Source organism: Ananas comosus, linkage group 1, assembly GCF_001540865.1.
Source record: "Ananas comosus cultivar F153 linkage group 1, ASM154086v1, whole genome shotgun sequence".
NCBI classification, from domain to species: domain Eukaryota; kingdom Viridiplantae; phylum Streptophyta; class Magnoliopsida; order Poales; family Bromeliaceae; genus Ananas; species Ananas comosus.
The window spans coordinates 20,929,582-20,952,663 of NC_033621.1; the positions used below are offsets into that span (position 1 = coordinate 20,929,582).

Genomic DNA, 23,082 nt, shown 5'->3' on the forward strand with positions numbered 1-23,082 from the left:
GAAACGCCTGCAACATTTTGAAAATTATGAGTTTAACATTAAATCCATAAAAACAAAGAGACCCTTATTCTCTTCTACTTATGTTTAGAGCTTTAGTTCATCAATGCCACATTCACTCCCACCACTTTTATTATCTAATTCGAACCAAAATATGTAATCGCATTTATTAGCTACTATTTGTTTCCAACTAAAATAGTTACATTTAATTAATTTGTTACTATAATAGTATTTACCTCCAACTAAGTGCTTTCTAATTGCTTAGTTTTAGATCGTCTATAGCATATACGTACTATTTATTTGGCTCTGTTGTAAGGTGCGCAATTATTTTATGAAGTTTGGTTTGCTTTAAAATCGGAACGGCGAAAAATAGATCCAGAAAATAATTTAATGCAAGAAAAGAAAAGATAAGGAAAGAACACACCGATATTTACGTGGTTCGGCCAACGGCCTACGTCCACGGGCGAAGACGGAGCAAATAATTTATTAATGTCGAAAAGGCGGAGTACAAAGAAGATCTCTCAAAAGAATCCCATAATCCAAATAAATAAATTGACGCGCATATGCATATTGCATATCCAAATTACCACGTCGGTACAATAAGATTCTTCTGCTCGGCAGGTTGACTTAATTAATTTGGCACCAAACACCGACAGCACCCAAGAAGGAAAAACAATGATGGCTAATTAATTAGAGGATTGCATGCCGGCTTCATTAGAGCTTCCCTCTAATTAGAATAGAGTTTTATCTCCCTTCACACGTTGTTGCTGGCCGTTCGGATGGACCACCAGATTTAATTAATTTTGCATGGCTCTTAATTGGGTCGCTACCTCATTAACTTGGCCGTAGCATGTATATATAATATATGTCTCCTAATTAGAGTCTAATTCTAATTCAATTAGAATTACACTCCTAATTATAATCCATATATGCCAAATTAAATCTAAATAATATCTAATCCCAATTAGATTAGGATTTATCCTCAGAATTAGATAACAACAAATCTAAACCAAAAATAACAATCTCCACCTTGGTTTAATTTGTAGTTTAGCCGCTGTGTTGAGATCGCTATAAAACTCCACCTTGAATTTAATTCACTTTAATGCTCCTTAACGCTCCGCGCTCCGTCTTCTCCAAACGCCCCATAGGGCCTCAAATGCTGCTAACTGCCACCAAGTCCAAACAATGTTTGAACTTGGCAATAGTAAGGGACTTAGTAAGCATATCCGCCGGATTGTCCTCAGTACCAATTTTCTTAACTGTCAACGTGTGTTTCCCAATCACATCCCGAACAAAGTGAAACTTTACATCGANGAATAGAATTTTATCTATTTTTTAAATTTTTGTGTTTTAAAATAATGCTGTATATGAATATGAATATTATTTTTTTCTATTTATATATAATTATTATTTTTATATACATTATTAAAATATACTAAGGTATGTTATAAAATAGAGGAAACTTTAATTTACCTCTATGTGGTGTACTATTTTTTCACTTTACTCCTCCATGGTTCAAAAAAATTTATTGTGATAATTAGAGGATTGAAAAATTGATATATTCTATTAAATCCAAACCTACATGCTTAAAAAATATCATGTTTATTATTATAATAGTGTGATATGATTGATTTAATAGATTTTATGAACAGATTTAAAAAAAAATTATAAAAATATAACATATATGACCCTAGAATATATTAGAATAGTTAAGCCTTGAAGAGTAGACGCATGGACTGGAATTAGTAATAAGTTCAAAATAACTTATAAACAATTTGAAAATATATAATTAGATATCAGTTTCATATATAAATTTTTTTAATATTAGTTAGTTTAAAAATTCAATCCTAAAATTATATATAAATAATAACTAAATTTATTTATTAACTATATTATACTACAACTTATATTAAATTTCATAAAGGAAAGAGAGGCTTCTTTGAAAATTGCAATTACACGTGTCCTCACCTAAACACACCCTTGAAAAAAAAAAAAAAAAAAAAAAAAAAAAAAAACCTCCACATAGAAGGTGTCAACATGTATGAAATCTATTGGCCCATATAAAGACAAATGCACTATTTCTATTTATATTTCTTCCCACACATTCTCTATCTCTCTCTCTCTCTCTCTCTCTCTCTCACAGATGGAGGAGAGGTGGAAAAATAATTGCTTAGACTTGATGCATTACTTTTATGCACCGTAAAAGATCATTTCAAATTTAAGAAAAGATTGAAAAGTTTCAGAGTAATGTAGATAGAAAAGAAATATAAATAGAAATAGAAACTATCCTATAGCGATTTGATCTGATTCTTTGTTTAATAGCTATTTTTTATCATGAGCATTAATTACTTTTTTCACATATATACAAATTATTTTCTCCTACACCATAATTTTTAGAAATAATCTTAATTTAGCATGGTTGACACTGTCTGGACAGTTTTTTTTTTTTTTTTTTTGAGAGAGAGAGGTAGCATGCTACCCGCTTCGTTTATTTCATTTAGAAATAAACTTAGCTGGAAATGTGAATCAACTAGGATTCGAACTTGGGTCTCGGGTACCAACCACCAAGCCCTTTGCCACTTGCTTTAGGGACGGTCGGTAATGTCTGGATAGTTGACATTTGTATAAGCATGCTAATAATTAATAATGAATAACAACATTAATTATTATATTATATTTTTATGGAGAAATTATTTATATATTTTTTAAAAATTTCTGACTTTCTGATTTACCTTTTTTTATAAGGCTAATATTAAAAATACTCTTTTTTGCGTTACAAATTATTTCAAATATACTTCTAGAGTTAAATTCTGCCAATAACTATTATCTTTATAAAATTACTATTTTGCCCTTTCAAATATACTCTTATACCAGCACCGACTTTTCTTATTTACTCTTAAGTTATGACATAAAAGGTATTTTGATTTTTGCTAAATTACAGAAAATCTCCTTGTCAATGCCCACTTTTTCACTTTCCCTCATGTCATTTAAAAACCTACACTTTGCCCCCTTGAAAAATAAAAAATAAAAAATGTTTACTTTGGCCCCCCATCGTCAGTATTCCGTTAGGGTTCCGTTTATATTCTATTATTATATATTTTTTATACCCAAAATACCCTTTCCTCCCTGCCGCCTCCTTCCTCGCCGCCCTACATCGCTGCCTTGCCCTACACCACTGCCTTGCCCTCCTCCGCCGCCTCGCCCTCGCCCACCCCTCCATTCGCGTCCATACACATGCTCACATGTTCCTTCGCCGTCTCGCCCTCGCCCTCGCACGCCTCTCTGTCCATGCCCACTCCGATCTCCTCCCTATTGTCGCTGAAATGGAGGGGCAACGCCAGTGCAGGAAGAACGGAGGAGCATGTAGAGGAAAATGAAGTCAGAGCTGCGGTTGAGCGAGGCGCGAAGAACGGAATGGGAGGGGCGACGACTGAGCGAGGTTGGGGGAGAAGACGAAGATGGTGAGAAGCATTTTGGTCATTTTGTCACGGTGTACCTTTCTGTGAACATTTTTTATTTTTTAAGGAGGCAAAGTATAGGTTTTAAATAATAGGAGGGGAAAGTGAAAAAGCGGGTATTGACAGAAAAATTTTCTGTAATTTAACCTTTGAATTTTGATCTTTTCTAATATACCATTGTATCATCACGAACATTTCTAATTTGTCCTTAAATTAAGGGTAAAAGTGGCCTTTTGATTTTTTTTTTTTTTAACTCTAGTGGATATTTAACTTATGTTTAACATAACTCAAGTTAACTTAATGAGTGATAACTGCAAGAGTATTTTCCAATAACGAAAAAAATAGACGAGGGATACAATGAAAAAATAAAAAATAAATAAATAAAATATTTTTAAAATTTTGAGGGGTGTATAGGTAATTATCCCTATTTTTATATAAGCCTCCTCGATATTGGGCATATAAGTTCCCGCGGCATGGAACGGATTGGTCGCCGTTGGTTATGATGATTTATGCACAACTCTTCTGACCCCCTTCTCTTTTGGAAAATATGACAAAGTACATTAGAATAAATTAAGGCAGGGTATAGATATATTTACTAGGTTAACTACAAATAAGAATAAAATTATAGAGATCTATTGCGGTACTATTAAAAACATAATAATGTTTGATGTTTCCATAATGTTGACCTTGTTAATGTGTTAACGCCAATGCATCCACTGACGTTTTATGAAGGCAACATCATGAGGAATTCAAAGCACAAAAGTAATATTGAGAAAACTCAAATGTAGTATTGTTGATGTGTTGACAATTCAATGCGATTCTCTTATTAAAGTGCATGCATAAATCAATAAAATGTCCGCCTATCAACAATATATAACAGCACCGTTACGGAAAATCTGCAGCGTCGCTTAAAAATAACAATAAACATTGTCGCATTTGTTTTATAAACAAATTTTAATTCACATAAATGGAAAGAAATTAGATAATGCCATGTAATAAAGACATTAATAAATGTGCAAGTAATCAACAATGTTCTACAACGAAAGATTCGAAGAGCAGGAGCAGTAGGATCAGGGTTCATACTGTGCCGGTGCTCGGGATCTGTCATCTTCTAAATATTCTTCTGAAGAAGCCCCTTTTACGCGCTTTCAAATCCTCGGCTGTGACAAAATTTCAACTTACTGAGATGGTTAGCTATATTGAGTTTCAGAATATAACTCAGTGATGACAATGGTCGAAATTACCTTTTAGTCTTCCGGCTCTGCACAAAGCTTCCTCGGCAATTGGCCTCCATTGCTCTGCACAAGAGTAATTGATACCCAATCCAACACTAAGCCCTCGTAACAATTGCATCGTACGGAGAACAGAGAAAAGCTCCTCCGGGAAATTCTAAAGAACATAGATACATGTAGACTATAAGAATTATAATATGCAAGAAACAACTATTGCAAGTTTGCAACTATAAAAGATCAGTGTGGTATAAAAAAGATGACATAATTTGGAGATGGCGAGGATTGCCATGGCACCGGCACGGCCCGTGCCGCTGTGCCTTGGATAGAGAGAGAATTCTATTTTCGTATCAGATATTATTGAACAGCATTGACAGTATGCTTGGTAATATCATGGTTGATGTCTTGGAACTCCAAAACAGTGATATACAACAATTAATTTGGTCTACACATCAGTTTTGAAAGAAAACTATATATGATGATTCTTGAGATGTCTACGTTGTATAATGCAAATTTTATACAAAATTGTTTACACATAAACTCCGGAAGTCCTTTATTTTTGCTGTGTTCGGAGTTTAATTCGGAACTGTAGTACATTTCCAACTGCTTTTGTACAACAAGGTTACAGTTAAATTGCTAATTACTTAATGAGAAAGTTTTACGCATATAATGATATTGAGGTACAGGTTTATATAAAACAACAAAGCCTACGGTTATCATTTTGGAGAAAAACTGTACCAACTACATAATAATAATAATGCAGCACCATTTTGCCAAATAAAAGAAAGTGGCATCTATATATTCCACCAAGAATAATTGCATTCATTAATATCATACCCGAACAGCCACTTTTTTCAATGAAGATTCTTCAGAGAATGGTGTCATCACTGTTACCCCAGGAGGAAGTTTAGTGTCGAACATTCTTTGAGCTAGTTGAAGCAGTTCTTGTTGCACATTCACACATGTAGCCAAGGTTTCTATACCGAGCTCCCTACGAGGACGACTTAGCTATAAGATTCAGAGATTTTATAACAACAAAATAAAAGCAATACTAATGTATATTAGAGGTCATCTAATAATCAAACTATTGTCATATATTTTGTAGCTCAAACAGTAAAAAGAAATGGTCATTGAAAGAAAGAAGGTCGAGGGATATGAGAGTACTTGTAACTTTGTGCAACTCTTGACAAGTCATTGTCAGCGACTGCAAGAATAAGATTTGCATATCCAAGCCGTAAGTCATTGGGAAGTTGCTTCACTTGCCCATAGTCAAGTAAAGCCACCTGATAGGAGAAAGGCATGATGAAAGGAGCATTTACCATTATCCTAAGGACTAGATCTTAAAGTGAGAAGTATTTTGCAAGAGCACTCGCCTCTGAGTCCTTGCAGATGAGGATGTTTCCAGGATGTGGATCTGCATGGAAAAAACCATCCTTCAAGATCATTTGGCCATAAGCAAGCGTCAGGTTTTTTAAGATTTTCCTGCATTAACACATTTTTTTCGAATAAACAATGAATGCACTTATCTAGTTGGTGGAGAAAAATAGATAAGCTTCAAAGCATGGTCCAACTTAAAAAGGAAGCGGAACTAGGTACACGGCATAAAAGCTAATACCACGGCCTATACAACTGTACAAAAAAGCCATTTATTCAGCTACAAATGCAATTGTACGCTTAGGTAAGTTTAGAAATATGCAGATACAAGGTCAATAATATAAATTAATCGCCTAAACACATTGGTTGCATAATTGCTTTTTACGGACTTCTCATGGTACATCTTGGGCTTTATGTATTTCTAGCGTTTTCCTATTAACAACAGGGATGGTACATCTTCGCATTTTGAATATTAGCTATCTTAAAATATCAACATCAAACTAGTGATGGTTGCTGTAATGATCCAGCCCACTAGCATTAATAACTTGTTGGGCCCAAACCGTCGATGCAAAATGATTAAGCCTATTTATTAGTATTAGAATTCATGATCCTTATTTTTCCAATCATAATTCATTTCCCATCAATGCGGGACTACTGGGGTGTCACAGTTGTCATTTGGTAATCATTACAGCTGTCAAAAACTAGCATGAGTATCAGACCTGAAGATGACCAGAGACCCCACGAGTTGTCACTGTCAGTTCTTACACTGCTACTTTATTAAGTGGTAAGATGATCTCCAAAGAAACAAAATACCCTCAATGAGAAATGCTGACCCAAAAGGCTTAGACAACCTCATCTCAAAAAGAAAGGATGGATTCTTACTACTACTAACTAATAATAAGGCATCAAATATGTAAACAAACATGATATTACTAGAGAACATACTCAATGAAGTTACTGTCACTTAATTGAACTTGTCAGACACTACAGACTTTCCCCTCTAGTCAATACTAATGTAGTATAAACAGGTACCAACATGAGATAACATTTGGACTGTATCAAATAAAAAAGTGTTCCACCATGAAATGACATTTAGAATGAAACTCAAGAATAAAATCATGCAGAATGTGACTAATCAATTTCAATTATTAGTCTAATCAATTTGGAATGATTTCATTTGCAAAGAATTCTCGTGTAGAATCTACCTGCAATCTAGGAGAGAAAAGTCAACCTTACGACTTTCAGTTCTAATCAACTACCAATGAGTACTAATTTCAAGAGGTGACTAATCAATTTCAATTATTAATCTAGTGGCATATAATACAAAGATATGCAAATTGTTCCTAATAATAAAGATAAAGGAAAAGAGAAAGCATACTCTTTAGAATGATGTAGGAGCTTACTGCTTTGCCATTGCCGCAATCTTACCACCAGGATCTATACCCCTTTTAGCTATTTCATTGCTGAGATTCATTATTGGGATCCCATTGATGAACTCCATTACTAAGATCTTCCTAACCAAATAAAGCAACACATGTTTAATTGGAATAGTAATGTAATGAAGAAAAACAATGTGCTGCATCATATTGCAAGGAAAAACAAACTAAGTGAAACAACTTCATGAGAAAAAAAATTCTCATTACAGCATCCCACTTGTGAATCAGAAAATCCTTAAACATCACATGAAAGATACACCAGAAAGGGACTAAACTTTGGCAGATCATGCAACATAACAACCATAACTTGGAATTGGAAAGCAATAAAGGATGATTACATTTACGTCCTAGAGAGCATATATATGTAATGTTGCAATGATCGCGAATAAATATGATGATATGATAGTAGTTCAACAAATCAAAAACTATATCAACTAAATTTGGCAAGGAAAAAAAAAACAAGTGACTCATGGTTCACGAGAAAAAAGAAAGAAAGAACATTAAGGCCCTGCAGCAACTCTCTCGTGAAAGTATGTTGACGATGTACATAGCGAAGTTCTTATTGCAGCCTCTTGAGTTACTAAAGATACAATTCCTAGTAAGAGAGAAAAGTGTTGATTCTACAAAAGCCAGAAGAATGTCATTTCACCTAGAAAATTAGAGTAATAGAGAGCGCTAGAATAACTACTTGTTCAACACCACTTTGCAGCAGTCCAATTGATCACAACCTTATTAAGAACTTCCTTAAGGAGAGGCAGTTGGATTTATTGCTGTAGTTTTATCTGCATTTTCCACCTAATTTCAAAATAACAAATTCTTAAAATAAGCAACCAACATGTACCCATATAGTATCTAATTACTATGGCATCCAAATCTGACATGGACATGCATAAAATACTCAATTATTTGTGCACTGGAGTTAATGAGCCCGTATCTAAGTACATAAGTACTTGCAATATATACAGTATTAACCAAATTTGGTGCTTTACAGCGGTTTTTACATAATACCTGCTCACCATGCCAGGCATCACACGTGGCACCAAAACAGGAGACTTCTTGTTGTTAGTACAAAAGGACTGCCGGATTCTTTCCATTGCCTCGGCTTCTCGGAGAAAATCAAATTCATACCCAACCTTTGAAAGCATAGAAGATCCATCAAAATCATGATGCAATATTTATGAGCAGTAATCTAATTTAGTATGGGCCAGTTCAATATAATGTAACTGCACAAGTCAACCAACCTAAAAGTAACTAAGTTAGATCATGGATAAGAGTAACTGGATTTAACAGATTGTTTAGTATTGAGATTCAATTTTGTTATTATTATTAAGATAAAACAGGCATATAGAAATGCACACTTGAAATTATGCAATTGGTACTCCTTAATGTTCATTAATCTTAAGGTTTCTCAAATGTACTGTTAGTGATAGATGAGCCTCCATACATTCGATGTCAGTACCTGTTTCCTAGAGGACAGCCACAAAAAGGACCTAAGTTTCTTGGATATCATAGATCAAAAATAAATACAGGCAGAACACTCTGAAGAAATCTCAATTCTATTTCCCTCGTGTTACTATCTCCAATGTGACTCAGTTTACCATCAAAAAGATAAATATTGTTTTTCATCGAATGATTTGGTGGAAACAGAAGTTACAGAACTCAAATAGTAAAAAGCAACAACTGGAGCTAAATGTTGTTTGCAACTTGATTCCAACTATGACGATTTGACTTATAATTTAAAGTTTCAAGCGAAATTGAATTGGAATCCCTCCAACCTTCAGAGCTGTGACCACTATTGGCCTCAAATTTGATTCAATCACACAGTAGCTTACTAGCTTCCAATATTTTTCAAAGATAACTAAGAAGTGTGAATGAGCTATTATACGAACATAAAAAATATTGACAGAGTGTAACTCCAAGTTGTAACCATGTATCTTAAGATAGAAACATGTTATCAGCACAACCAATTTTAGTTTAGTCAAAGCAGCCCGAAAACTACCAAAGCAACATAGTTTAGGAAAAGATTTGCACAGGAATACAATGGAGCATAATAAAACAGCAATACCTGCTTCTCAACCTCTTTGGTAAGAGAAAATAGGTCAAATTTAATATCTGTTTTCTGTAAAAACAAGACAAATGCTTGCAAGTTGTGGATATCTATCATCATCAAATGCTGAACACCCGGATGTTGCACCTATAAAATATTCATTGGCATCAATAAACCATAAGCACATAACAAATGGAAGCAACCGATTATTGCAACCTTTAATTGTTCCATACCTTAACAGCAACATCTGTTTTTGCACATTTAACTCTTGCCCGATGTACCTAGTAGATGATGTAAGAATCAAACCAGGAAAATAATTTCGGTTTTTATTAAATTTCATGATACGTTTGAATAAAAACAATTTATTAAATTCCAGAACACAAAATAATGAATTATTTATTAGTTTAGTAAAAGAATTTAACAAACCCGTGCATAAATTGTTTTATAACAGAACTATGAACTTATATTCAGAAATTGATAATCATCACCCCACTGCAAATTATACTAAGATTTTCAAGGAAAATACAGTTGCCTCTTATGTACAACTAAAAAACCAAGCATCACAATGAACTGGACATGAATAAACTTCACAATAAGCTATTCGCGTAATTTACATTACCATTTTACTTATGTACTTTTTTCTTTTCTTTTTTTTGACAAGTCAACATAAAAAGGAAAACCATAATTCTTCTAGGATCATGACGTAAAACAAAGGTAGCAATCGAAGATGTCAAGATATTTAACGAATGAATGGGGAATCCTAGCTGGCACATAACAGTGGCAATTTATGCCACTGCATGCAACAAGACCCAATATCAGGTTTTCTTAACCCGCTGCACAATAGCACTCATCGGCATCATCACAGTAACCAACAAAAGGATCCATAATTACTTAAACACATCCAAGCCTTTCATGTTCACTAGCTATTATGCTACATGCCATGTTACATATTCACTAATTCCACGCCACATTAAACTCATGCCGCTTCACGTAGAATAGGTTAAAGATATTACCACTTTTATAAGCAGTATAAAAGAACCATCAACAAAGGTCTTTTCGGTAGACGCAAAGGAAGGTGATCACAAGATAGAAAGAATCCACATATATGATTACAATTGAGTACGTTCACCACTTTTCACCATATAATGCCTTCAAGCAATATCAAGTAATAAACTATTACTCGTGCTGTTTAGTTGAAAATGTCAGTTTCTGATTATCGTTATAAAATACATATCAAAGTAACTTAAGTGATTGTTCAAATTGGAATATTGTTGCATCTACAGGATCAGATTTTGCAGCCTGAAAGCTCTAAAGGACAAGATCTGGATGGGATACATTTTACGTTTTCAATAATTCTCACATATGGAAAAGAATCATATTTTTATACATTCCTGTACTAATGGCGGCTAGTCCGTAGAAACATTATATTTTTCACATTTTCAAAATTTGAACACATGACAGTCACTTGCCAAGGAACAGTCAATGGAAACGTATCCAACACCAACCAAATTTTTGGGCTGTCCATGTTTCCTGGGTTTGAGCCATTTCATCATTTTCAAGGAAAAGGAATTAGTAACTTCAAGACAATATAAAATCCTCTAATCCAGAATCCAATTTTACGCCAACCTTTCTTCTTGGGTCATTTTTCATTGTTTCGTTCTCTTCCTCACAGTTTCAGCAAAATTAACTACTAAGTACTAACAGTATAAAAAACTAGATTTAGTGAGAGAAAACACATCTTCCTGAAAAACCCTCTATTTATTATTTCTTTATATTAGGGAACCTTGGTTGGAGGATATCAATTCTCTAGGCATCGTGTGATCCATAATCTTCGATCTAAGATATGATCAACATTCAAAACCTCAATAATTTCCATAACATTGTAACAGTCCCTACCCTAAATTATCCACTAGAATGTCCATTGCGCAATAACATATCGAAACAAAACTATTAGTACTTGCATAAGATTTTCGAAATCATAGATGCTAAAATCTTTTTGATGCTTATCATGCAATATCAACGCAATCTTAATTTGGTTCTCTTCAAGTGATAATATTCAGTAGGTTCAATTACTTACATTCATATTTTGACTTCCAATTCTAATCACTGTTTGGGCGAAGTCAAAAAGTTATCTTTCTAGTGTCGTTACTTCCTTTCTAGATATGTAATGATGAAAGAGAAATAATTAATGGATTGACTAGCCACTTCATAATATGTAGAAAAACAGCCATAAGAAAGCAAATCAAATAGTTGCAACTGCTTTCTATCTTTTTAAGGCAAAAATAATACTAGGATTAGTGAATACATAAAAATTCCAATGGAACAGGAACAAGATCACATCCTTGTAGACTCTAGGTTGAGCAATTCTTCAAATCTAAAGAAGTGCATGATAACTATCAACACAAACCTGTGCTATCGACGCAGATCCAACAGGCTCAGGGTCAAATTGTTCAAATATCTCTCCAAAGCTTTTCCCCAGCTCTTTCTCCAATATTTGCTCAACCACTTTGATCGGGGTGGCCGGAGCCCTATCACACAATGTGACAAGTCTTCTCACCCAAGCTGCCGGGGCTAAATCCGGTTTACCCAGAATTTGAGCAGCCTAATTACAATACAGTAGTGTTAAGAATCATTAAGGTTTCAAATTATAGGAATCAATTATTGTATCAAAAACAAGAACATATTTTCAGAAACTGTTTTATATACCGAAATCCTTTAAGGAACAAAAATTGGAAGTTTTAACTCTCACTTAGAGAACAGTATCACCAAAGGATGTCCGAAAACTTGAGGGGGCAGGTACTCTTTGTTCGTAAAATTAAATTTCTTTGAGAGAGAAGAGAAGAAAAGTTCAAAATTTTCAACATAACACTCATAAATTTGCAATCTTTACATGCAAATCATGCCTACATATACTTGAAATGAATACCAATGCCGAAGCTTTTCTAATAAAAAAGTCAAATTTTGTTCTACAACACAACTCATGCATTCAAAAGTCGCTCTTTTAAGCGACCAGAAACAATCCTACAAACTCTCAGAAGCATTTCATCAAACATCTAGAGCGCATATATCATATTTCCGCAAACCAACGTCTAACACGCCATTTCTAATCCAAATTGAGCAAAACCCATCATTCGTAGGATCCTCCGAAGATCGGTTACCTTGAGAAAGAGCCCGCCGAGCTCGGAGCAGAGGGAGAACATCTTCTCCGCCGCGACCTCATGCTGCCGCTCCCACATGGCGTCCCGCTTCTCGGCGTCCCTCACGAACGCCGTCCGGAGCTGGCACGCCTGCAGCAGCACCCCAAAAAAATGGTGAACTCCACACGCCAAGCCCAAAGCCCATAATTGGCGCAGTAAGGAAGAGAGGGAACCTTGTAGCCAGAGTAGATGTCGGCGGCGCGGACCCAGAATTGGATTGAGCGGCTCCAAGGCGTAAGGTGGGCGGAGAGCTTCTGGGGGAGCTCTCGGAGGTCCCAAGAAGCCATGGCCAATGCTCCCCTTCTCTATCTCTATATCTCTCTATCTCTATCTCTCTATCTCTATCCCTATCCCTATCTCTATCTCTATCTCTCTTTCACCTCTACTTGTTCTCTACTTGGGGGGATTTGTTTGAGGTGATGAGGTGAGAGCAGTGTGTGGTTGAGGGATAAAGAAAGAGAGAGAGAGAGAGAGAGAGAGAGAGAGAGAGAGGCGGAGGAGGATTGCAGGCAGGGCAGGCTGGCAGATGGTGGTGGGTTCTTGAGTCTTGACTGCTCGCTTTTGGTGGGCTTGGTATCTGTCTGCCAAGGATGATTTGTGTGCTTCCTGCAAGAGGGCAAAGGAGCGACACCAACAAGTGGTGAAAGCGAAACAAACTCCCTTAGTGGGAGGTGTGGCCGTGTGGGGTGGCCTCAGAAGTCAGAAAGGTGGAGAAAATTATGCACCTAGCATTTGCTCAAAAAAAAAAAAGCGCTACCAAGTACATTCCATAGGGCAGAAGCTGCAGAGAATTTCTATAGCCCCGTGACGTGAAAAACAGTATTTCTAATCAATCAAATTATTTTAATCCAGCCCATTATATTTATGGCTATTTAAAAAATATTTTTTACAAATATATATAATTAGCTAATTATTAATGATGTGATGTAAGTATCGCATAATAGATATCATCCATAATCGTGGACTCGTGATGTCGATAGGTACGGACATTCGAAATTTTATTCGATTTCAAATCCGAACAGAACGAATATATTCGATACTAAATAAATATAATTTTAGATATGAATATTAACAATAAAAATCCGACGGATATAAATTCGGATATGAATTTTGACCGTGCCCGATCTGAATCCGAATCCAAATTTATTTTACATGATATATAATATGTATATAAAAATTTAATTTTATATTTGAATTTACATTTTAAAAATTTAAATTAAATATAATATATTTTAAAATATTAAAAGGAGAAATAATTATTTCGGTTAGTCAGATTATGGGTTTGGATATGGATTTTTAATTTATTTTATATTATATATAATATGTATATAAAAATTTAATTTTATATTTGAATTTATATTTTAAAAATTTAGATTTAATGTAATATATTTTGAAATATTAAAAGTAGAAATAATTGTTTCGGGCTCGGATTCGAGTTTCGAATTTTTGGTCGAGTTATGAGTTTGGATATAAAGTTTTAAAATTCATCAGGTTCGGATTCAATTTCGGATTTCAGGTTTGGAGTTGGTTTCGGGTTCGGATATTTGAAAGTCCGCCTTGAATCCGACCCGTTAACATTCCTAACGTGGGCCAAAAGGAGATGAACGGGTGTTGTCACAAACAGTAAAATTTGGATGACCTCATGAATAGATTAAAAAGATAAAATGTTCTATTTGTACTTCCAAAAAAACAAGTATGGATCTTACATACATCATGTTAAGATTTTTAAAAATTCAAATGAGTTATAGTAAAAAAATAAATACATTGATGTGATAAGTACAAAAATGATAATTTTTTAATGTATAGGTATAAGATTTACATCTCCTCTCAATTATAGAGCTTTCGAAAATGGGTTCTTCAACTTTAAATTTTTTTTTTAATATTGAGTATTTTAAGCGTCTAAATTTTTTTTTAATTTTTTTTATAGTTAATTAAGTTTGACAATTTCAATCAATTGTAAGTGTGCAGTTAATTAATCTAATTTAATTCATTAAAAACTAATTTAAGTTATCAAATTTAATAAAATTATCGATTTAAGTTTCAATTATTAATTAAATTTAAATTTTTAATTTAAAAATAGCTTTAGGCTTAAAGATAAGTTTATAATTTAAATCCAAAACATGCAATTGAATTCACAATTTGAATTCCAAGTTCAAGTTGAAGTTGGTTGCTGAAAATTTATTTCAAATTTAAATTTAAATATTCGAGTTTAAGTTTGAATTTAAATGTTAAAACTAGAATTCAAAATTTTGCAAAATTTAAATCATATTTAAATTGACAAATTTGAATTCAAAAGTGTAATTGAATTCAAATTTGGATTCATAATTGAATTCCAATTCAAAGTTAACTTAGAATTCAAAATTAAAATAAATTCAAAGATTAAAGTAAAGATGGAACATCATCTCTTACATAGATTCTCCATATTCGGTGTCTTCAGAATGTTTTAAGCCAAAATTAAAAAAATAAGATTACATTACTTTTGTAAAATAACTTCTATATTCAATTTCGTAAATTAAATAACTGATAAAATTTTACTTCCTGAAAGTACTATTTTTGGAATAAAGCTTCGGTGAGGAGCTCTCCCCTGGGAGCGTCCGATCCACTTGCATGTATTTATTTTGCCTTTATCCAATGATTTTCGGTATTTTTTAACACTAAAATTTTTTTAAAAAATAAATTTAAAAAATTTATAATTTTGGATAGAAATAAAAGTGATATGTGGCGATGTACGTAACGAAGCGTTCTTGGGGAGCACTAAACATTGTTTTTCCTATTTTTGGTACTTCACTTTGTGCCAATCAAGCAACACTTGCCTCAGACAAGCACCAAAATGGACACACCTCCTTGGACCCAACATTAATTAGGACCCATTAATGGACTAGTGGGATAATAATGCTTGGACCAGTTCAAACACAAGTTTATATTATATATGTAAAATAATTGGCGTAACAATATAATTGATTATATTATATAGGCTATGACTACTATACTATTATGAGTATTGAAGCCCTCGTACTCATAAGTTGTTTTCAATGATGGAGCTTCCGAATCGACGATCCACTCTGTTAAATATGATCTAGAGTATTTGAAACTTCTAGAAAATTAATTTCGTAAATTTTCGAAATCATAATAAAGTCCATCAAGTGGGCATAAAATGAACGGTCAAAATCGAACGACGTCCTAAAAAAAGATAATCGGATCCTTCAATTCAAGATCGGAGTTATTGATCTTTATCTATGTAGTGAATAGAATTTTCTATCAAAAATTCAACAAATTCTGATTATTTTACACCATTAAACTAGCAAGTATCCCATACCGGCCGTTAAAAATTGTCAAATTTGTGACCTCTTGATCGTAAGGTAAATGATGTCGAAAAATTATAAATTTTGATTTCTAGAAGTTTTAAATGCTGTAAATAACGTTTAACGTTGTGGATCGTCGATTCGGAAGCTCTATCATCGAAAACAACTTATGAGTACGAGAGCGATCATACTCATAATAGTATAGTAGCCGGACCCATATTATATATGATAAAGTTGTTAAAAATTTTTGTTGGTGGTTTATTATTGGTTAAAACGCACTCAACTTTGTGCCACAAGCCTTGTGGCAACAGACTCAAGAGATTAATAAATTCAGTTGGATAAGTTGAATAAATTGAGTGGAATTGTGATTCACAATAGACATAATGGCAAGAGATCTAATAATAAATTTAACGTTCAGATGGATTAAGTAGGGTCGATATTCGTGAGCATTGTAGTTGAGCTTTTAAATATGATGAATACGCCCTTCCCATCAGAAAATATTTTTGGGATAGTTTGTCAGCATTTACAATCCATAGATTGATCGTGGGATACATTGACAATAATACAAGTACTATTGGAAAAGTTCTTTCTAATCTTTAAGCAAAAATTTTTTAAAGTAATTTTAAAATGCAATAATTCAATTTCAGTTTTGAGCAGAAATTAAGTAGCGAAAACTGTAGAGAAGAAAGGATTAGATGAAGCCTGTAAGTCAAGGCGTGCAAAGCACTATACTATAAGCGAGATTGTCCCTCCAAGTTTGAGGCTTCGGCAGTCACTTCCAGCGATACAATGACCACCGTCCATCCCATCGGTCTGGTTTCAGGGTGGTGCAATACGAACCCAACAAGCTATCAGAGATCCAGTCAAGTATATAGAATAGGCAATGTAATCGAGCAAAATCGTCGGTAAGAATGTAGAACATAGAAATCTCAGGTAACCCTCTCCCACAAGCATATAGTAGGAAGATGAAGGTACAATGGTTCAATTCCGTGCAATGCAACATAAGGAAAGTGCCCGTAATATATGGGATATGGGTTAGGGGCTAAATACAAAATTTTAAAAAATAAAATAAAACAAAATGAGCTATGTGCTGGAACCGCGCGCCGCTCATACGGCCAAATAAGAGTTAGGGCTAAATACAAAATTTCAAAGAATGAAATAAAACAAAATGAACTGTGTGCCTGGACTGCGCGCCACCTGTCCAGTCCGTGCCGTGCGTATGTCTAATCAAGAGTATAATTCTCATATTTTTCCAAAAAATTAATTTGAAAATAAAGGAGCATATATACAACATCAATATGTCTTAGTTTTAACTAATAAAGGAGCCCGCGCTTCGCAGCGGGTAGCAACTATAGGAGTAATTAATAATAAAAAAATATCAAATATTCTTTTGTGTACTTCACTTGCCGCAGTCACTAAAGGTCCCTCACTATTGGTGCCCGGGATGGGACCGACGACGCCTTCTCTGGCGATGGTGACAGCGAAGATGACAACGATCTCTTCGACCGCGACAGAGAAGGGAGATGGGCACACATTAGTGAGAGAGGGAGGGAGAGAGGCGACGGTGTAAAGAAAAAGATGAGGGAGAGAGAATTAATGAATTAATTGGGGATGAAGATGTACGGATTGCAGATAGCAAAGAATAATTTGGATACATTACTTAGAAGTCTAGTAGAGGGAAAGAGAATTATCATAATGGATTAATTGGAGAGAAAGATGTGAGGATTGTAGATGGCAGTGAAATCATTTAGATGCATCAATTGGAAGTTTGGTAATGAAACCGTTTAAACGCATTAATTATATGCATTAATTGAAAGTTTAATGAAGTAAATGGAAAAAGTCACACCTGGTGAGGGTGAAGGACAACTTGCAATAGGAAATGGGAAGGGTCACACGCTAGTGAGGGTGAAGAACAACTTACCACATGGCAAAAAATATTGAGAATTTATATAGGTTGATAGATTAATTGGAGAGAAAGAAGTAATTAAGGATTGTAAATGGCAGTGGAATTATTTAGATGCATTAATTGAAAGTTTGGTAATGAGACCGTTTAGATGCAAAAAATGAAAATTTGATGAAGAGAATAGAAAGGATGACACACTGGTGAGGATAAAAGACAACTTCCCATAGGGAATGGAAAGAGTCACACACTAATGAGGGCGAATGACAACTTGCCGCGTGGAAAAAAAATATTGGAGATTCATATAGGTTAATAGATAGATTTAGATGTATTAATTAGATGCATTAATTGAAAATTTGATAAAGAGAATGGAAAGGTTGACACACAGATGAGGATGAAGGACAACTTGCCATAAGGAATATGAATGGTCACACACTGATGAAGGTGAATAACAACTTGGCATGTGACAAAAAATATTGGGGATTCATATAGATTAATAGATGTGAGACTCATCTTCACATGTGAAAATTTTAACATGGGCTCTCATGTAAGGCCGATAAAATATTGGGCGGCCCAGAAAGCCCATAAAATTTTAAATCACAAAAAAGCCCAATTAAGACTGACAAGTACCACTATCACATAGGGGCACATTTAGTTGATTATATTGCACTTGGGGAAAAATAATCAATAATTATATCGAATAATTAATACACTAACTCTCGACAAAATAACTGAAAATGTAAAATTCAAAATTCGTGAAGCCTATGTCCGAGAATTACATTTTTGAAGTGCACACATGAAAATTTGGATTTTCCAAAATATATATACATATATGATTGACTATTGTGCTATCTAATGATTTAAGTTTAGCCGTTTCAATGACGCTTTTGATTAAACATTGAGTGAAAACAAAAGACAAAACCAAGATGATATAAATTACAAAGAGTCTTTAATAAAGGAGAGTTCCATCACATCATGTGGTACGAAGGCGACACGTGTTTTCTCTATTCTCCCATATTCACTTTAAAAAAATTACATGCACTTGTTCCACAATAATATAGCATGTATCAAGCCCTCCTTGCCAAATTGTGGTGGAATTTTCTTACGGCGTCTCAGTTGCAATGGAACAAGATAATTCGTGAGCTGTTCTATCTTAGAAGAAGACCACTAAAAGATGGCAGGTGCTTTCGACCATCCTCCTTTCGGTGGAAGGGCGTTCTAAGTCAAAAGGATATATTCAACTGGGGAGTCTGCTACAAGTTGGGCAATGGGCGTATTATCGACTTTTGGTCAGACCGGTGGTGTGGGGAAACCACTCTCTCTTCGACTTTTCCTGAGGTGTTCCGGTCATCAACTCGTAAAAGATTGAAAATCAATGAATGCTCAAATAGTAACGGCTGGTGCTGGGACAAGATTCTAAGTAGCACCAGCACTAGTGACCACAGGATGACTGCATGCATCTCGGCCCTCAAGGCACGGCTCTCCTCCTTCAAACCTGGATTGGGACCGAACAGTGTGCATTGGCGGTGGAGCCCCAACGAGCATTTTACCGTGAAGTCAACATATTCGGCAATGTGTGACGGGGGGACGAGGGATGGACGGACCTGCAAAATTTGGAAGCTCTGCATACCATTAAAAGTTAAAGTGTTCTGCTGGCTCGTCCTCAAGAAGAGACCTCTTACTGTAGATAATTTGTTAAAAAAAGAATGGATAGGCAACACGAATTGTGTGCCGTGTGGGTCTGATATGGAAACAATAGACCACCTTTTTTCTCAATGTGTATTCTTCAAATTTCTTATGGTGATGTCATTGGAGGATGTCCGAGCAGGAGATTTGGCCGAAGATGTGCATATGGTTTGGGACAGACGGAGCGGAAGGATGGGGTCTCAGTCCATGAGCGATAGTTTATCTGGACTAATTACCTGCTGGTGGGTTATTTGGGAGACCAGAAATTGTGTGATCTTTAGGAGGAATCAGACTGATCCAACCCGTGGTTGCTATAAGGTTAAACAGGTGACATCCCTGTGAGGGAAACTTCGCCCTATGGAGAGACACTGATTTTTATTTTTATTTTTATTTTTATTTTTTTTCATCTTTGTCCGGCTTTTCATCTCTTTAGAGGCCTTGTTGCCTCACCCATGTAGCTAAGTTCATATCCTGAATGAATGAAGCCGGAAGTGTGCTACATTTTTCTCAAAAAAATATAGCATGTATCAAATTTTTTTCTTAATTTGAAATCAAAATATAATTTGATAGATATAATCTATACTATATAAAAGGATTAATCACTCTATGCGCAAAATATTAGAGTTTAAATTTCAAAAATAGTGTTTTATCAATACAGTGTTTAAGATATAATATACACTCGAAGGTTCTCGTCCTATCCCATTCCTCATTTATAAACAAATTGACTACATCCGATCTATAAATATTAGATACACCAACCCTAATTTTAAATAATTAATATTATAAAATTAAAATATAATTTTATAAATGCAAAGCCTCTATATAAAAAAACTCTCGGGATTTAAATTTTTATATTGGGTTTTTAAAAATAAAGTATAAAAAATTTACTTATATGCTGGGTGCACCAAATAGTATTCTTTCCTTTAATATAGGTAAAAATATATAGGTACTCCTCAACTATAATTTTTTTTAATTAAGGCCCACTGAAGTTCTAATTTTTTTTATTTTAACTTTTATATTTTGTAACGTTCATCCTAGGATTACTCCCGTCCTAGCACACTTTAGTCCTAGGATGGATGACCTTTTGGAAAATTGGGGTGTCACTGTTGATATCAGAGCCAATTACCAGTCGAAAATATAAGATGAGTCTCAGCTGAGCTAGAATTATACAATAGGGAGGCGAGACTCTCATATTGTTAACTGTTGTGGGTAGAGTGCGGCTCTCCAGTAAGGTGCGGCTCCCCAACAAGGTTGATTAAGTTAGCGTGACGAATCTTATATCCCCTAGTACTTGTGAGTCTGAGCCTAACGAGAATGTCAGCATATACTTAAAAGAGGATAATATGAGACCTTAGGTAGTCCTACATACAGATATAATAAAGTTAAAACTCTTAACTCGATTTAAATATTTTGACGGTGGCTAAACCCAAGAGGTTAAGAGAGTTAAGCGTCCTAGGACGGTAGTAGTTCTAGGATGGGTGACTCCGTGAAAAGTTGGGACGTCACATATTTAGTTAAATTAAAATGATCAAAGATAATTAAAATTATTAAATCTGATGAACCTATTAATGAATTTAATAAATTTATAAAATTTTGATAAAATTATTTTTAGTCGAAAAATTAAAAGTTTAGGAAGTCTCTGTACATTTTCATCCTAAAAAATTTTAGTAAAAAAAATGTAAAGACCCCCTCAATTATTAAACACTTTGAAATAGACAACTCAAAATTATTGTTTTAACTGATTTTTTATAATTTTTAATTTTTTATGATTAATTTTAGTTAATTAAACAAAATAATATTGATTACTTAAATATAGATTGTACAATAAAAATAAGAATGATTAATCAGATTTAAGTTAATTATTTATTTTAATAAATTTAGTTGCAAGAATTGCATGAACTATACTAACCAAAACTATAAAGATAAAAGATGCATTTAAATTTTGAATTCAGTGTATCATTGACTAACTCAAATCTAATATATTGAAAAGCAGAATAGTAAAAATAAAATTTTGAAAGATTGGATAACTAATTCAAAATGATTCATAGTTCTGAAAAGTTGTATTCATTTTTACATTTATTTTAATATCAAGCTTTAATGCCATATTTATAGTCTAATGAGCGTTCAACTTCACATTCATAATTTTCTGGGATATCCAAAATATAGTAGGTCGACTTTTGATTTAAATAATTAGGCATTCTAAAATTTATTAGATAGTTTAACATATTTGTTCCTTAAATGAAATTAGTAATTGCACAATGCTTAACTCTATTGTCCTCCGAAATAAAAATAAAATATAAAAAATAAATTATGCTTTTGATCCTCAAACTATAAGACGCGTAATATTTTAATTATCGAACTTTAATACGTTATAATTTATGGCGCAAACTATGAGACAAGTGACATTTTAACCTTCAAACTTTAATTTATTATAATTTTTGGCTCGAATTATGAAATATGCGATATTTTTATTCTCAACTTTTATTATTGCTGTAAATATAATTTATTATTTTTTATAATTTTTCTCTTTTTTTTTTATCCTTCTTATAATTTTACTGTAGCATATCAGCTGCTTTTTCTTTAGTTTCTTCTACTTTTATTCTTCTTCTTTTTTTTTAACTTTTATTTATTTTCTGTTGTTTCTTTCTTCTGCGTCATTTATTTATTTGTTTTCGCAAAATCTATTTGCCGCAATGCATGGATGTCTTTATCGGTAATATTTATTGTTAACAAAGTATGTATTTCTAGTAATACATTTATTAACCTATATAAATTTTTAATAATTTTTGCCACGTTGGCAAATTCTTCTTCACTCTCATCAATACGTCACCCTTCTCTTTCCCTTCACCAAATTTTTAATATGCATCTAAACGGTCCCCCATCAAACTTTCAATTAGTGCATTTAAATGATCTCACTCTCATATACAATTCTAATATTTCTATCTCTAATTATCTATCAAAACTCTTTTCTATCTCTAATTATCTATCATAACTCTTTTCCTTTTCTCCGCCAAACTTTCAATTAATGCATCCATACAGTCTATTGTTTTCTACAATCTTTATTTCTTTATCTCTAATTAATTCGTCAATTTTTTATCTCTCATCTTTTTCTATACACAGTCGCCTCCTTTCCTCCCTCTTGGAGGGATCGTCGTCGCCGTCACTATCACCGTCCCTAGAAAAGGCATCATCGGATCTATCCCCGCTACCAACAGTCAAGAACCTTTAGTGGCCTGGTGTAGCAAGAGTGAAATATACAAGAGAATGTTTGATATTTTTTTATTATTAATTACTCCTACAGTGTCTATCCGTTGCGCACGAAGCGCGGTCTACTTCACTAGTTATTACGTTATAGTTTGCTTTTCATGGATTAAGTTAACCGTCCAATTAATCAGTACGCTGGTAAAAAAAATTATACGACGTATGAGTGAGTACATAGCATTGCATACGAGAGCT

General features: G+C 33.9%; 1 protein-coding gene across 1 annotated transcript; it reads right to left on the minus strand.

Annotated features, from left to right (window-relative positions):
* LOC109719900 (uncharacterized protein slr0889-like) lies at positions 4,279–13,421 on the minus strand. The gene is made up of 12 exons (XM_020246740.1): positions 12,912–13,421; positions 12,700–12,828; positions 11,949–12,143; positions 9,775–9,822; positions 9,560–9,688; positions 8,503–8,627; positions 7,462–7,572; positions 6,058–6,166; positions 5,849–5,967; positions 5,522–5,675; positions 4,700–4,844; positions 4,279–4,615 (listed from the first exon to the last, which is right to left on the minus strand). The coding sequence occupies exons 1-12, from the start codon at positions 13,023–13,025 to the stop codon at positions 4,560–4,562; spliced, it is 1,434 nt and encodes a 477-aa protein (XP_020102329.1). The 5' UTR covers positions 13,026–13,421; the 3' UTR covers positions 4,279–4,559.

Excerpts from the sequence above, each read along its gene's own strand:
- LOC109719900 (XM_020246740.1), bottom strand. The coding sequence starts at position 13,025 with ATGGCTTCTTGGGACCTCCGAGAGCTCCCCCAGAAGCTCTCCGCCCAC. Across the intron at positions 12,829-12,911 it reads ACATCTACTCTGGCTACAAG|GCGTGCCAGCTCCGGACGGC; the intron begins GTTCCCTCTCTT and ends GTGCTGCTGCAG. Across the intron at positions 4,845-5,521 it reads TGAAAAAAGTGGCTGTTCGG|AATTTCCCGGAGGAGCTTTT; the intron begins GTATGATATTAA and ends TATGTTCTTTAG.